Source organism: Cnephaeus nilssonii (genome assembly GCF_951640355.1).
Source record: "Cnephaeus nilssonii genome assembly, chromosome: 8".
NCBI classification, from domain to species: Eukaryota; Metazoa; Chordata; class Mammalia; order Chiroptera; family Vespertilionidae; genus Cnephaeus; species Cnephaeus nilssonii.
The window spans coordinates 87,670,488-87,686,823 of record NC_137079.1 but is presented as its reverse complement, the minus strand read 5'-3'; the positions used below and the strand labels follow the sequence as shown (position 1 = coordinate 87,686,823).

General features: G+C 43.7%; 1 protein-coding gene across 6 annotated transcripts in view; it reads right to left on the bottom strand.

Annotated features, from left to right (window-relative positions):
- CDADC1 (cytidine and dCMP deaminase domain containing 1) overlaps nt 1–16,336 on the bottom strand; it is an 86,814-nt gene that overhangs the window by 9,221 nt on the left and 61,257 nt on the right. For 4 of the 6 annotated variants that reach the window (XM_079779615.1, XM_079779616.1, XM_079779618.1 and 1 more), the window contains 2 exons: nt 15,600–15,726; nt 10,901–12,384 (listed from right to left, as the gene is read on the bottom strand). The exons of 1 other annotated variant lie outside the window; for it this stretch is intronic. In XM_079779615.1, the coding sequence (XP_079635741.1) occupies nt 11,742–12,384; nt 15,600–15,726 (770 nt within the window). In that variant the 3' untranslated portion in view covers nt 10,901–11,741. Of the gene's footprint in view, nt 1–10,900; nt 12,385–15,599; nt 15,727–16,336 lie in introns of those variants that run through there. One more of the 6 variants, XM_079779619.1, reaches the window with a different exon arrangement.

Genomic DNA, 16,336 nt, shown 5'->3' with positions numbered 1-16,336 from the left:
AACCAGCAACATATAAAAATTCCTAGCTGCCGGGCCTGGGGCCGTGGATGCCAGGACCGTGGGCGCAGCTTCATTTCTCTCTGGTCATGCCGTGCTTGGTGGGCCCTTTAGTGGTGGCCCCTGTGGCAGCTTGGGTGGGCCTTCCCACTGGGGCCTACAGCGAGGAGCTGGCCCCTCTTCCCAGACCATTTCCCGGAGCATCGCCAGTAGGGGTGTGGTGCAGTAGACATGCTTCAGAGAGAAGCCCCCATAAAAAGAAACACAGCTAGAGCAACAGGAGGAGGATTATCCAGCAAGAAAGAAAACTCTCACTGAAGCAGGGTTCTGTACTGGTCCTAACGACAGGACTCTTGTGCACATTAGAATGCAGAGGGTCAAGGAGTAAATCCATGCACTAGTGGGCTTTCTGCACCTGGCATGCTAGATGCTATTTGTGAAGAAAAGGGTCAGACAACTGGGACACACAGTGTGAAGTTGCCAGAAGGAGGCTTTAGGAGATTGAAGACAGGATAATTGATGAAGGTGAGGAAGTTGAAGCTGACAGAAATATAATGTGTCCACTGAGTCTGCCCCTTGAGTGTGTCACTTGTGGATGCGTAGAGATGTAATCTGGTATGGTCTGAAGCTGTCCACCAGGTACACTGGCTCTGGGGCCTCCTGGGAGGTGCAGAGTCAGCCACTCTGGCAGGAGCTAGAGAGAGATCTGCAGATGGCTGCTACTTGTATTGGGCTAGGAAGTGCCCTGGTTAGGCCATGCTATGAAGCAAGGCACACTGGTGCTAGTGCCCAGTCTTGGGCCTCTTATTGATAGGTTTGGGGCACGATGATGTCAGCTGTTATTTGTTTGAAAGATTTTAGGAAAGTCTGAAGCCTGAGCCAGGACAGGCCATTCATATGGAAAAGCTGTTGCAAACATCTTGGTGGGGCTACAAAGTGGATGGGGTGGGGGTTTCAGGGAATCACCAGGGCAGAGCAAACAGTGTGGGCCAGGCTAATAGAAACTCAAATATGGCTGCTAGTCAGCTATACGATGGAGGACATCCCAGCATAGGAACAATGACCCCTGAAAGCACCCCAGTCTGGGAGAAAGCCATCCCCGAGTTCCTGCCCAGATGCCAGACAGTCCAGTGCCTCCCAATATGTCCCTTGGATGCTCCAGAGCCACCACCTGGTGCTAGAGCTCAGAGGAAGCGGGACCATGTAACTTTGTGTGGTTTTTTTAAATTTCTTTATTGATTAAAGTATTACATATGTGTGCTTATCCACCCATTGCCCCTACAACCCCCCCACTCATGCCCTCACCCCCCCTGTTGTCCGTGTCCATTGGTTAGGCTTATATGCATGCATACAAGTCCTTTGGTTGATCTCCCCCCCTTACCCCTGCCCTCCCCTACCTTCCCTCTGAGGCTTGACGGTCTGATCGATGCTTCTGTCTCTGGATCTGTTTATTTATTTTTTAAATACATTCCTTTATTGATTTCAGAGAGGAAGGGAGAAGGAGAGAGAGATAGAAACATCAATGATGAGAATCACTGATCAGCTGCCTCCTGTACAACCCCTACAGGAGATTAAGCACGCAACCCAGGCATGTGCCCTTGGCCGGAATCAAACCTGGGACCCTTCAGTCCACAGGCTGATGCTCTATCCACTGAGCCAAGCTGGCTAGGGCTGGATCTGTTTTTGTTCATCAGTTTATGTTGTTCATGATCCTATCTAATAAAGAGGAAATATGCTAACTGACCATCACTCCGTCACAAAGATGGCTGCACCCACAGCTGAGGCCAAGTTCCCATAAGGAGCCTTAATGAGCAATCAGCAGGGACCTGAGGCTACGCCCTCCGCCACCACCCCTGTGGGGCTTGACAGGGGACCTCAGGTCACATCCCCCACCTGGCAGGGCTTGACAGGGGACCTCAGGCTGTGCCCCCCACCCGGCAGGGCTTGACAGGGGACCTCAGGCAGAGCCCCTGCCCTGGCGTCAGGCTGGGGGACCTCAGGCCATGCCCCCCGCCCCAGCACCAGGCCAGGGGACCTAAGGCCATGCCCCCCGACCGGCGGGGCTTGATGGGGGACCTCAAGGTGCGCTTCCCGTCCTGGTGCTGGTCTAGGGACCTCAGGCTGCTCCCCCCGCCCCAGCGCCAGGCTGGGGGATGTCAGGCCGCGCCCCCCACCAGGTGGGGCTTGACAGGGGACCTCAAGGTGTACCCTCAGTGCTGGGTTGGGGGAACTCAGGCCGCCCCGCCCGCCCACCGGTGCTGGGCCAGGGGACCTGAGGCTGCGCCCCCCCTGCCTCGTAGGGCTTGATGGGGGACCTCAGGCCATGCCCCCCACCCAGCAGGGCTTGACAGGGGACCTCAAGGCACGCCCCCGCCCACCCTGGTCTGGGCTGGGGGACCTCAGGCCACACCCCCCGTCCTGGCACCGGGCCAGGGGACCTGAGGCTACGCCCCCTGCCCGGCGGGGCTAGACAAAGGAGGGACTGGCCAGGTCTGGATCTAGCCCAATGCGGGGGGGTGAGGAGGGCGTGGCCGGGTCTGGGTCTCATGCGATTTTGAGGTGTATGTGGGTGGGCAGAGACCTGACTCTGGGTCCCGTAGAGCACCCCAGACTCTGATAGGAGGAAGGTTTTCATATACATTTTACTACTTTTCTTTCATCTCTGACACTTCTATTATAGAGAAAGGGCAAATAGAAATATTAAACTATTTCCTCTAATTAATCCCCTTTTAATGTGCACGAATTTTGTGCACTGGGCCACTAGTATTCCATAAATGAGTGAGATCGTGTGATATTTATCTTTCTCTGACTGGCTTATTTCGCTTAGCAAAAATGCTCTCCAGTTCCATCCATGCTGTAGCAAGTGGTAAGAATTCCTTCTTTTTTATTGCAGCAAGTATTCCATTGTGTAGATGTACCAGTTTTTTAATCCACTCATCTGCTGATGGGCACTTAGGCTGTTTCCAAATCTTAGCTATGGTGAATTGTGCTGCTATGAACATAGGGGTGCATATATCCTTTCTGATTGGTGTTTCGAGTTTCTTGGGATATATTCCTAGAGGTGGGATCACTGGGTCAAATGGGAGTTCCATTTTTAGTTTTTTGAGGAAACTCCATACTGTTTTCCACAGTGGCTGCACCAGTCTGCATTCCCACCAGCAGTACAAAAGAGTTCCTTTTTCTCTGCATCCTCGCCAAAACTTGTCATTTGTTGATTTGTTGATGATAGCCATTCTGACAGGTGTGAGATGGTACCACATTGTCATTTTGATTTGCATCTCTCGGATAATTAGTGACTTTGAGCATGTTTTCATATGTCTCTTGGCCTTCCTTCTGTCTTCTTTTGAAAAGTATCTATTTAGGTACGTTGCCCATTTTTTTTATTGGGTTGTTTATCTTCCTTTTGTTAAATTGTATGAGTTCCCTGTAAATGTTGCAGATTAAACCCTTATCAGTGATGACATTGGCAAATATCTTCTCCCATACAGTGAGCTTTCTTGTTGTTTTGTGGATGGTTTCTTTTACTGTGCAAAAGCTTTTTATTTTGATGTAGTCCCATTTGTTTATTTTCTCTTTAGTTTCCATTGCCCTAGGAGCAGTATCAGTGAAGAAATTGCTTCGGCATATGTGTGAGATTTTGCTGCCTGTGGATTGCTCTAGTATTTTTATGGTTTCCTGTCTTCTGTTTAAGTCCTTTATCCCTTTTGAGTTTATTTTTGTGTATGATGTACGTTGGGGGTCTAGTTTCATTTTTTTGCATGTATGTCCAATTTTCCCAACACCATTTATTGAAGAGACTATCTTGACTCCATTGTATGTTTTGCCTCTTTTGTCAAATATTAATTGAGCATAGTGGTTTGGGTCAATTTCTGGGTTCTCTATTCTGTTCCATTGATCTATATGTCTGTTCTTGTGCCAGTACCAGGCAGTTTTGAGAACAATGGCTTTGTAATACAGCTTGATATCTGGTATTGAGATCCCTCTTACTTTATTCTTCTTTCTCAGGATTGCTGCAGCTGTTCGGGGTCTTTTTTTATTCCAGATGAATTTTTGGAAAGTTCATTCTAGGTCTGTGAAATATGATGTTGGTATTGTAATGGGGACTGCATTGAATCTATAGATTGCTTTGGGTAGTATGGGCATTTTAATGATGTTGATTCTACCAATCCATGAACACGGTATGTTCTTCCATCTGTTTATGTCTTCCTCTATCTCTTTTTTTCAGTGTCCTGTAATTTTCCACATACAGGTCTTTTACCGCCTTAGTTAGGTTTATTCCTAGGTATCTTAATGTTTTTGGTGCAATGGTAAATGGGATTGCTTTTTTAGACTCTCTTTCTGTAAGTTCATTTTTTGGTGTATAGAAATGCCATAGATTTATTGGTGTTAATTTTATATCCTGCTATATTGCCGAATTCATTTATTAACTCTAATAATTTTTTGATGGAGTCCTTAGGGTTTTCTATGTACAACATCATGTCATCTGCAAATAAGGACAGCTTTACTTCTTTTCCAATTGGATGTCTTTTATTTCTTCTTATTGTCTAAACACAATGGCAAGTATTTCCAGCACTATGTCGAACAGGAGTGGTGAGAGTGGGCATCCCTGTCTTGTTCCTGTTCTTAGGGGAAATGGTTTTAGTTTTTGCCCATTGAGTATGATGTTAGCTGTGGGTTTGTCATTTATGGCTTTTATTATGTTGAGGTATGATCCTTCTATTCCCACCTTGCTGAGAGTTTTTATCAAGAAAGGGTGTTGGATTTTCTCAAATGCTTTTTCTGCATCAATTGATATGACTAAGTGATTTTTGTCTCTCAATTTGTTTATGTGATGTGTCACGTTTATTGATTTGCAGATGTTGTACCATTCTTGCATCCCCGGGATAAATCCTACTTGGTCATGGTGTATGATCTTTCTGATGTAATGCTGGATCCAATTTGCTAGAATTTTGTTGAGGATTTTGACATCTATGTTCATGAGGGATATTGGCCTGTAGTTCTCTTTCATTGTGTTGTCTTTATCTGGTTTTGGTACTAGGGTAATGCTGGCTTCATTGAATGAGCTTGGAAGTGTTCTTTCCCCTTGAATTTTTTGGAATAGTCTGAGGAGGATAGGTTTTAGTTCTTCCTTGAATGTTTGGTAAAACTCCCCTGTAAAGCTGTCTGGCCCTGGACTTTTGTTTGCTGGAAGCTTTTTGATAACTGCTTCAATTTCTTCCATAGATCTCAGCCTATTGAGATTTTTAGATTCTTCCTGATTGAGTTTTGGAAGGTTGTATTTTTCTAAAATATGTCCATTTCCTCCAGGTTGTCTAGTTTGTTGGAATAGAGTTGTTCATAGTACTTTTAAACAATCCTTTGTATTTCTGTGGGGTCTGTTGTTATTTCACGTCTTTCATTTCTGGTTTGGTTTATTTGGGTCCTCTCTCTTTGCTTCTTGGTGAGCCTGGCTAGTGGTTCATCAATCATGTTTATCCTTTAAAAGAACAAGCTCTTGGTTTCATTGATCTTTTGTTTTTTTTTTTTGTGTGTGTGTGTTTGGTCTCTATGTCATTTATTTATGCTCTTATCTTTATTATCTCCTTCCTTCTGCTCACTCTGGGCTTTTCTTGTTGCTCTCTAATTCTTTAAGGTGTAGAGTTATATGATTTACTACCATTTTTTCTTGTTTTTTTGAGGTAGGTCTGTAGAGCTATAAACTTCCCTCTCAGGGCTGCTTTTGTTGTGTCCCATAGATTTTGGATTGTTGTGTTTTTATTGTCATTAGTTTCCAGGATATTTTTAATTTCTTCTTTGATCTCTTTGGTAACCTGATCATTGTTTAATAGCATGCTATTCAGCTTCCAAGTGTTTGAATTTTATTATTGTTTTTATTGTAGTTTATTTCTAATATTATGCCATTGTGGTCTGAGAAAATGCCTGATATGATTTCAATCTTCTTGAATTTGGGGAGACTTTGCTTGTGACCCTATATGTGGTCTATCTTTGAAAATGTCCCATGTACACTTGAGAAGAACATATATTCTGTGGCTTTGGGGTGAAATGTTCTGAACATGTCCATTAAGTCCATCTGATCAAGTGAGTCATTTAGATTACTGTTTCTTTGCTGATTTTTTGTCTAGAGGATTTATCTAGTGATGTCCGTGGTGTATTAAAGTCCCCTACTATGATTGTATTGTTGTTGATCTCTCCCTTGATATCTCCCAGGAGTTTTTTTATGTATTTGGGTGCTCCTGTGTTGGGTGCATATATGTTTATAAGGGTTATATCCTCTTGTTGTATCGATCCCTTTATTATTATGAAGTGACCTTCCTTATCTCTTGTTATGGCCTTCACTTTGAGGACTATTTTGTCAGATGTAAGTATTGCTTGCTACCCCAGCTTTTTTTTTTTTTTTTTTCCTTTCCATTTGCCTGAAAGATATTTTTCCACCCCTTCACTTTCAGTTTGTGTTAGTCCCTTGTTCTGAGGTGGGTCTCTTGTAGACAGCATATATATGGGTCATGTTTTTTTGTCCATTCAGGCACTAGATGTCTTTTGATTGGAGCATTTAGTTCGTTTACGTTTAAAGTTATTATTGATAGGTACTTGTTTGTAGCCATTTTTACTTTTTGTGCCTGTGTTCCTTTTGACCTTTTTATTTCTTCTTTTTACACTAGTCCTTTTAGCATTTCTTGCATTGCTGGCTTGGTAGTGATAAACTCCCTTAGCCTCTTTTTGTCTGTGAAGCTCCTTATTTCGCCTTCAATTTTGAATGATAGCATGGTTGTATAGAGTATTCTTGGATTCAGTCCCTTGCTTTGTATCACTTTGTAAATTTCCTTCCATTCTTTTCTGGCCTGATGTGTTTCTGTTGAGAAATCATTTGATAATCTAATTGGAGATCCCTTGTACATAACTTTGTCTCTCTCTGGCAGCCTTTAAGATTCTCTCTTTGTCCTGAACATTTGCCATCACAATTATGACATGTCTTGGTGTGGGTCTTTTCGGGTTAATCTTGTTTGGGACTCTGTGCTTGTGTCTTTTTTCTTCCCCACATCAGGGAAGTTTTCTGACATGATTTCTTCAAATAGGTTTTCTAACCCTTGTTCCTCTTCATGTTGTTATGGCACCCCTATTATTCTTATGTTGCTTTGTTTCATGTTGTCCCATAGCTCCCATAGGCTCTCCTCCTGTCTTTTAATATTTTTCTCCAATTGCAGTTCAGTTTGGGTGTGTTTTGCTTCCCTGTCTTCTAATTCGCTAATTCAGTCCTCTGATTCTCCTAGTCTACTGTTGAAACTTTCCATGGTGTTTTTTATTGCAGCTCTACCACTCTTCATTTCTTCTTGATTCTTACATAAGTTGTTGATATTTTCATCCCTCCGGTTTATGAACTGTATGACCCTTATTCTGAATTCTTTTTCTGACATATTGCATGCCTCTGATTCACGTAGCCGCCTTTCTGGTGATCCCTCCTTTTCTTTCCTTTGGGGGTTTCTTTATCTACCCATTTTTCATCTCACCAACGAATCTAGATGTTGAGTTGTGCAGGGGCTGCTCCTTGGGTGGCAGTGGCTCTTCAGGCTGCGGTTTTTCCTCGGGCAGTCGCGGCAGCGGCTGCTCCTCAGCTGGTAGCGGCTCCTCTGGTGAGTGCTGTTCACAGCAGTGGTGGCTCCTCTGGCTGGTGGGAGGAGGCTGCTCACACAGCTGCTGCTCCTGGGACAAGGGTATGCTGATCACGTGGCTGCTCCTCCTTGGATGGGGGCTGGCTGCCCGCGGCTTGTGCTCCTAAGACAGGGCGGGCTGCTCATAAGGCTGCTGCTCCTTGGACAGAGGCAAGTTGCTTGCAGGGCTGCTGCTCCTCATACGGGGGCGGGCTGCTCATGCAGCTGCTGCTCCTCGGACAGGGGTGGGCTGCTTGTGTGGCTGCTGCTCCTCGGATGGAAATGGGCTGCTCGGGTGGCTGCTGCTCCTCAGATGGGGACAGGTTTCTCGCACAGCTGCTTCTCCTCAGAGGGGTGCATGGTGTGGTCTGCGCGCAGCTGCTGCTCCTCGGTTGGGGGCGGGCTGCATGGGACTGCCGCTCCTCAGTCGTGGGCAGGCTGCTCGTGCGGCTGCTGCTCCTTGGATGGGGGTGGGCTGCTCACGTGGTTGTTGCTCCTCGGATGGTGGAGCAGGCCGCTCACACAGCTGCTGCTCCTTGGACAGGAGCAGGCTGCTCACGTGTCTGCTACTCACGTGGCCACAGTGCCCTGGCCTAAAGTGTTGGGCCGGTCAGAGGGGAGTGCGCTTTGGAACTCACAGGAGCCTGCACCCAAGGTGGCTGGAGACTCGGTGACCGTGGGACCACAGCTGAGGTAGCAGGTCCCTGGCAGGGGTGGCTGTAGAGTCCCAGGTGTTATCTGAGGGCACCCTGGGTGGAGGGGAGGCTGGCCTCCCAATCACAGCAGCTCTCACCTTCAAAAAGGCGAGGTCTCTGAGGAAAAGCCGGCCTCCCGGTACTGTTTGCAATGGTAGCATAGGCTGCCTAGTTAGGCGAGCCCGGTTAGCCTGCCCGCGAAGGTCCTGCGGGATCTAACTGCCTCACTCACATGCACACACCCCCCGACACGACTACACACTCCTCTTTTGCTCCCTCACTCACTCACGCTCTCTCCCTCACTGCCGCCTTCTTCCTGCCTCTGTAGTTGGGGTGTTATTGACCCGTTCGTGGATGGAGTTTCCTCTCCAGGTGTCTGGTTATGTGGCTCGCTCTCTAGCACATTGGCCAGTCAGGATAAAATTCTCCTCGACAAGACATGACACAAAGGGAACAAAACAAGAATGTATGTACTCATGACACTGATAACCCCAATTTAAGTGATCACCTGAGAAAAGAGAATTAGGGGAGAGAAAAGAGAGCACAAATGATATTGAAGAGAGAAAAAAAGATAAGAGAGAAAAGCAGCAGCTGGCATCAGTGCGCCCCGTACCTATCAATAAGAGGCCCAAGACCTGGCACTAGCACTAGCCTGCCTTGCTTCACAGCTTGGCCTCACCCAGGCACTTCCTAGCCCAATTCAAGTAGCAGCCATTTACAGATCTCTCTGTAGCTCCTGCCGGGTGGCCCCAGGTAGTTGCTGATTTTGCACATCCTGGGAGGCCCCAGACAGCTTCAGACTGTAACAGATTACAACTCTACACATCCACAAGTGACACGCTAAAGGTGCAGACTCAATGCACACTAAAGCCCCACTGAAGTAAGTCCTGCTCCATAGAAGTATCCCCTGCACAGCAGCTCTTCCCTTGTAGACAAAGCTGGTCCTCACAGCCAACTGACCTGGAGGTCAATTCCTCCCAGTGATGCCAACAGCAACTACAACAAGACTGTGCACACAGCCCACACAGGGGCACACCTAGAGTGCTCAGCTCAGGTGACTGGGGAGGCTGAGCCACTGGGCCCTACAGGACACCTACTGCACAAGGCCACTTTACCAATTCCAGTACACATAGCAGCTCTACCTAATACATAGAAACAAACACAGGGAAGCAGCCAAAATGCAGAGACAAAGAAACATGTCACAAATGAAAGAAATGAAAGCAAGCAAACTACTGTGTACAGAGTTCAAAACAATGGTTACAAGGTTGCTTAAAGAGAACTTCAAGGGATCTAATGAGAGTCTCAAAGCATTTAGTGAGACTGTCAAGGATCTTAGTGAGAATGTCAGACATGAAAAAGGGCCAGTCAGAAATTAAGCACACACTAACCGAATTAAAGAATAATTTACAGGGATTCAACAGCAGAGTTGAGGATTCCGAGAATCAAATCAACAGTTTGGAGTATGAAGAAGCAAAAAGTACCCAATCAGAGCAGTTGAAGGGTATTCTTTAAGAAGAGGGAGGAGGAAGAGGAGGAGGAGGAGAAAAGGAAAAAGATAAAAAAAAAATATGAACAATGAAATGGCAATAAATACATATCTATCAACAATTCAATCTAAAAATAAAAATAAATGAACAATAAATCTAATGAACAAAATAAACTGATGAATAAAATAGAACCAGAGGCATGGATACATGGAACAGACTGACAACTCTCAGAGGGAAGGGGGGAGGGCAGTGGTGGAAGGGATTAAACAAAGATCATACATGCATATATGCATTACCCATGTACACAGACAACAGGGTGGTAAAGGCCTGGGGCGGGGCCCAGACCGGATAGTGGAGGGTTATGGGGGGAAAAAAGGGGGCTATCTGTAATATTCTCAACAATAAAGATTTTTTTTTAAATTTCCTTGGGTGTTAACAAAAAAACAAAAATAAAAATAATATCTACAAATAACATCATACTTAATGGTGAGGCACTCAGAGCTTTCCAACACAATCAGGTACAAGGCCAGAATATCCTCCTCTCTCACCACTCCTTCTCCATATCAGAGTGGAAATTCTAGCTATATGCCATAAGACAAGAAAAGGAATACAAATTGGGAAGGAAGAAATTAAATGATCTTTGTTCACACAATCCAAAAGAATTGAAAAAAATACCTCTTGGAATTAATAAGTGATTTACATCAAGGTTGGAGGATACAAGGTGAATATCCAAAAATCAATATGCAATTGAGATATGCAGATGGAAAATAAGCATATGAAAGGATGTACCACATCATATGTCATCATGGAAATGCAAATTAAAACAACAAGATACCGCCCTGGATGGGTGGCTCAGTTGGTTGGAGCATGGGTTCCATATACTAAAAAAGGTGACAGGTTCGATTCCTGGTCAGGGAACATACCTAGGTTTTGGATTCGATCCCCTGCCTTGGCTCATACAGGAGGCAACTGATTAATGTTTCTCTCTCTCTCTCTCTCTCTCTCTCTCTCTCTCTCTCTCTCTCTCTCTCTCTCTCTCTCTTCCACGTCAATTTAAAAAGTCCTGGAGTGAGGATTAAAATGAATAAATAAAAAGACCTACCTACTAACATGTGCCTAGCATGGACTGAGTGCTTACAATTAGCCCAATGCCTTAAGAAATGCCATTGAAAATACTGGGCAATTTACCACCAGTTCATTTAAAAGAACAAGATACCACTGTACACCTATTTGAATGGCCAAAATCTAGAACACTGACAACACCAAATGCTGGAGAGGATGTGGAACAATAGGAAGTCATATTCATTACTGGTGGGAGTGCAAAATGGTACAGCCTCTTTGGAAGACAGTTTGGCAGTTTATTATAAAACTAAACATACTCTTTACCATCCAGCAGTCATGCTCTTTGGTATTTATTCAAAATAAGTGAAAACATGTCCACACAAAAAATGTACACAGATGCTTATAGCAGCTTCATTCATAATTGCAATTATTTGAAAGTAATCAAGATGCCCTTCAGTATGTGAATAGATATTAGGTGTACTGGTTAATAATGGCGGATTTTGTAATCAAAGAAAACACGATAATTTCAAGAGAAACATCAAAAGTGCTTTATTCAAAGTAATGTCCATCGCTAGCTACACATTTCCCCCATCTTTCAGGTAATTTGTGGATACCGTCCCAATAGAACTTTTCTTGTTTTGAGGCAAACCATTCAGATACCCAATTTTCCACTTCTTCATATGATTTGAAGTGCTGCTCAGAAAGTGTGTGTGCCATCGATCGGAACAAGTGGTAATCTGAAGGAGCAAGGTCTGGTGAATACAGCGGGTGGGTTAATACTTCCCAGGCAAGATCTTTTAACGTGTCTTTAACTGGTTTTGAAGTGTGTGATGGTGCATCATCATGAAGCAAAATTACTTTGCCGTGTCTGGTTGTTTCATGATCAAAGCCTGGTTCAAATTGATTATTTGTTGCCAGTAGCGATCAGTATTAACGGTTTCACCTGGTTTTAGAAGCTCATAATATACCACACCTTCCTGATCCCACCAAATGCAGAGCACTGTCTTCTTTCTGAAGTGATTTAACATTGCAGTCGATGTCGATGGTTGACCTGGATCAACCCATGATTTTGTGCATTTGGAATTCTCAAAATAAATCCACTTTTCATTGCCAGTCACAATTGGATGCAAAAAAAACTTTCTTTCGTGCAGTTGAAGCAACATTTTACTGACAACTTTTCGGTTTTCCATTTGTCTTTTGTTTCGTTGATGTGGCACCCATTTTCCTTCCTTTAAAATCTTTCCCATTGCTTGCAAACAATCAGAAATTGTTTGCTGAGCAATGTCTAATCTTTTTGCAAGTTGTTTTTGAGTTTGACACACATCTTCATCCAATAATACTTGTAATTGTTGGTCTTCAAACTTTTTTGGTTGACCTGGATGTTCTTTGTTTTTCACATCGAAATTATCACTTTCAAAGTGTTTAAACCAGCGTTCACAAGTATCTTGAGATGGAGCATGTTCACCATAAGCTTCCCGAAGTATACGATAACTTTTTCTTCAAAATAAAGTAATGAATTAAAACTTACCACAAATGCTCCCTTTTTTGGCATGAAATTCGACATTTTAAGCATAAAAATATCTATGATGTTAATATGACATGAAGTTTTGAAGCTTGCTGTCAATACAACAAAATAGCATACATATTAAATCGCATATATATCAACATATGTGTAACTCCATTTATTGAAAAAAATTCACATTATTAACTGGTACACCTAGTAAATAAGCTATGTACATCAGACAATGTAATCGTATTCAGCACTAAAAAGAAATGAGCTATAAAGCCATGAAAGGACATGGAGGAACCTTACATGCATATTACTAAGAAAGTAACCATTCTGAAAAGATTGATTCCAACTATATGACATTCTGGAAAAGACAAAACTATGACTAAAAAAACACGAAAAAAAAAACGTGGTTGCCAAGGGTTGAAGAGAGGGTGCAGGAAAAATAAGTAGAACACAGAAGATTTTTTTAGGGCACTGAAAACACCATAATGATACATACTAGTACATGTCATTATATATTTATCTAAACCCATAAAGTGTACATCATGAGTGAATTTATCATGTGAACACAGACTGTGAGTGATTATGATATGTCAAAGTTGGTTCATCAATTGCAACAAATCTGCCACTCTGGGAAAGATCTGGATAATGGGGGAAGCCATTCATGTGTAAGGGTAAGTGGTATATGGGACTCTCTGTATCTTCCCCTGAATTTCTCTGTGAACCCTTGATTTAAAAATTACCTTTTTCACTTAAGTTTTTAATATTTTTGTAACTGATTTTTATATCATGTAAAGCAAGAACCAAATATTGTTTTTTCTACATGGATTACCATTTTTTCAGCACTATAAATTGAATAGTTGATTCTTAGCCTGTGATGTGCATTGCCATCTCTGTCAGGGATGCTAAATGTTCCACCACTCATGGATCAGTACCCCATTAAGACTGTTCCACTCAAAAAACCAACAGCATGCCATTAATAAACAATGCTTTAACTCAGCCGCTGAGTTTTTCTTAACAAGCATATTTTTTATTTTTCTAAATTCTGATTCTTTTCAAATCTGCCTGGCCATTTTTCATAATTGCTTGTTCTGTGCTTTTTTTAATAGCATATTTTACTTCCTAAACATTTTATAGCCTCTATTTCATAACTCCAAAACATGAAATCCTTGGGAGTCTATGCTGTTTGTTATTTCTGTTCACTCTTACTCATGGTGGCATATTTCCCACTATGTTTGGTTATTTTTAAATTATGAGCTCATATGTTATTATTACTAGTGGCCTGGTGCACGGATTCATGCAGATTGAAAGGAAATTAATTAGAAGAAATATTTTAATATCACTATTTGCCCTTTCTCTATAATAGAAGTGTCAACCAAATTCACTATCGACAATGACAGATAGAAACACACGTGTGAGATTGGCGCCAGCGAGAGCTTTAAATGTACCGTACATGCGCTAGTCAACTTAGCCTTTTATAGATATAGAACAAACTTGCTTAATTAGACCTGCTTTCTGATGTAGCTAAACTTTTTCCAGCCCAGTGAAGCACCCAAACTTCTCTTTCAGGTAATTGTCAGCAACACAACAGTAAATATCAACACAAAGCAGATTATTATTGTAGACCACACAGGGAGAACAAAGGGTAAAATATTTAACTGCAGCAGTGTTTGACTCTATTCTGCACAGTGAGAAAACCTGAAGTCATTTTCAAGGTCCATCATTTCTTGCTTCTTTTCAGTTGGGTCAAGTTTCTAAGCTTTCTAAATCTCCATTTTCTGGCTAATGAAAAGAAAAAAATAGGATTCTACCAAGTCTCCTATCTACCTACTCCAGGACTTCTGTGAGGATCAAATGAGATGGGGCACAGGAAAAAGCTTCACAGACATTTGGTTACAGTGTGAAATGTTTCCACCTGTGTTCCTGGGCTGTAGAAACTCCACGGAGGCTAGTCACTAGGGAGAGGAAGCGGGACACTTAGCACATTAGCCTTTTATATGTATAAATATCCTGTGGGCCTAAGTTGGGATCACTTTCCTTCTGAGAAAATTTGCATTTGCTTCTCCCAGAAGGTGTACCTGAGTGGGAGCATTTTAGCTTCCGTGGAGGACCCCAAGCTTAATGTGGGAGTCTCAGGCTTAGTTCTCCACTTTGCAGCAGGCCACAGACTTACTTATTCTCCAGATCCCAACTTGTATGGACATTTGTCCCCAAGGTAACCTGGCTTTGTGTTTACTGACTGTGGTATTTAATTCTATCAAACTGTTCCTCTTATTTCTATTTTTCCCCAAGAAAAAAATGTTCTGAAATTAGGTTGTGGTGAGGTTGCACAACTGTGAATACACTAAAAACCATTGAATTCTATACTTTTAAAGGGAAAATTTATGGTGTATGAATTATATCTCAATAAAGCTGTTATAACACTGAGAAAGACAGGGATATTATTTGTTTATTTTTATTTACTAGAGGCCCGATGCACGAAATTCGTGCATGGGGGGGGGGGTGTGTCCCTCAGCCCAGCCTGCACCGTCTCCAATCTGCGACCCCTTGAGGGATGCCCAACTGCCCGTTTAGGCCCAATCCTGGTGGGATCGGGCCTAAACGGGCATTCGGAAATCCCTCTCACAATCCAGGACTGCTGGCTCCCAACCACGTGCCTGCCTGCCTGCCTGATTGCCCCTAACCACTTCTGCCTGCCAGCCTGATCATCCCTAACCACTTCCCTGCCAGCCCGATTGCCCCTAACTGCCCTCCCCTGCCAGCCTGGTCACCCCTAACTGCCCTCCCTTGTCAGCCTGGTCACCCCTAACTGCCCTCCCCTGCAGGCCTGGTCCCCCTAAACTGCCCTCCCCTGCAGGCCTGGTCACCCCTAACTGCCCTCCCCTGCAGGCCTGGGTTCCCCACAACTGCCCTCCCCTGATGGCCTGGTCCCTCCCAACTGCCTTCCCCTGCAGGCCTGGTCACCCCCAACTGCCCTCCTCTGCTGGCCCGGTCACCCCTAACTGCCCTCCCCTGCAGGCATGATTGTCCCCAAATGCCCTCCCCTGCTGGCCTGATCGCCCACAACTGCCCTCCCCTGCTGGCCATCTTGTGGCGGCCATCTTGTGTCCACATGGGGGCGGCCATTTTGTGTGTTGGAATGACGGTCAATTTGCATATTACCCATTTATTAGATAGTATTATTATTGTTGTTAATCCTTACCCGAGTATATTCTCCTCATTGGTTTTTAGAGGAAGGGGAGAGACGGAGAGAGGGAAACATCGATGTGAAAGAGACACACTGATTGGTTGCCTCCCGCAAGCGCCTGGACCAGGGTTGGGGATGGAGCCTGCAACCGAGGTACATGGTACGAATTGAACTGGGGACCCTTCGTTCTACGGGTCAATGCTCTATACACTGAGCCAAACTGGCTAGGGCGACAGGGATATTATTTATTGATATAAAACACTTCTTCAAAAATGAATACAAAACATGAACTTAACAGTTCAATGAACTGTCACAAAGCAAACACACATTTAACCATCATCCAGTCAATAAATAAAACACTGCCCGCAGAGCAGATGCCTTTCTCATTTTCTCCTAATCACGAACCCCTCCCCCAATCTTGGGACTTCTAACCACAGCACATCTTCCTTTTCCTTAATGATCTGGGAACAATAAATCCTGGCTACAAGTCCTTTGTTGATTATAAGTGATAAATATCTTCTCTTATTCCATGGCTTGCCTTTGTCCTCTTTTACTGGTATCTTTTGATGAACATATATTCTTAATTTTAACATAGATAAATTAATTCATCTTTTTACGATTAGGGCTTTTTGAGTCCTTTCTCTAATAACAGGGAATTATTAACTGATCCCCTCAAACACTGTTACTGAATATACATTCTTTAATCAGATCCACATACATGATGGGTGGGGCAAAAGTAGGTTTTTAGTTGT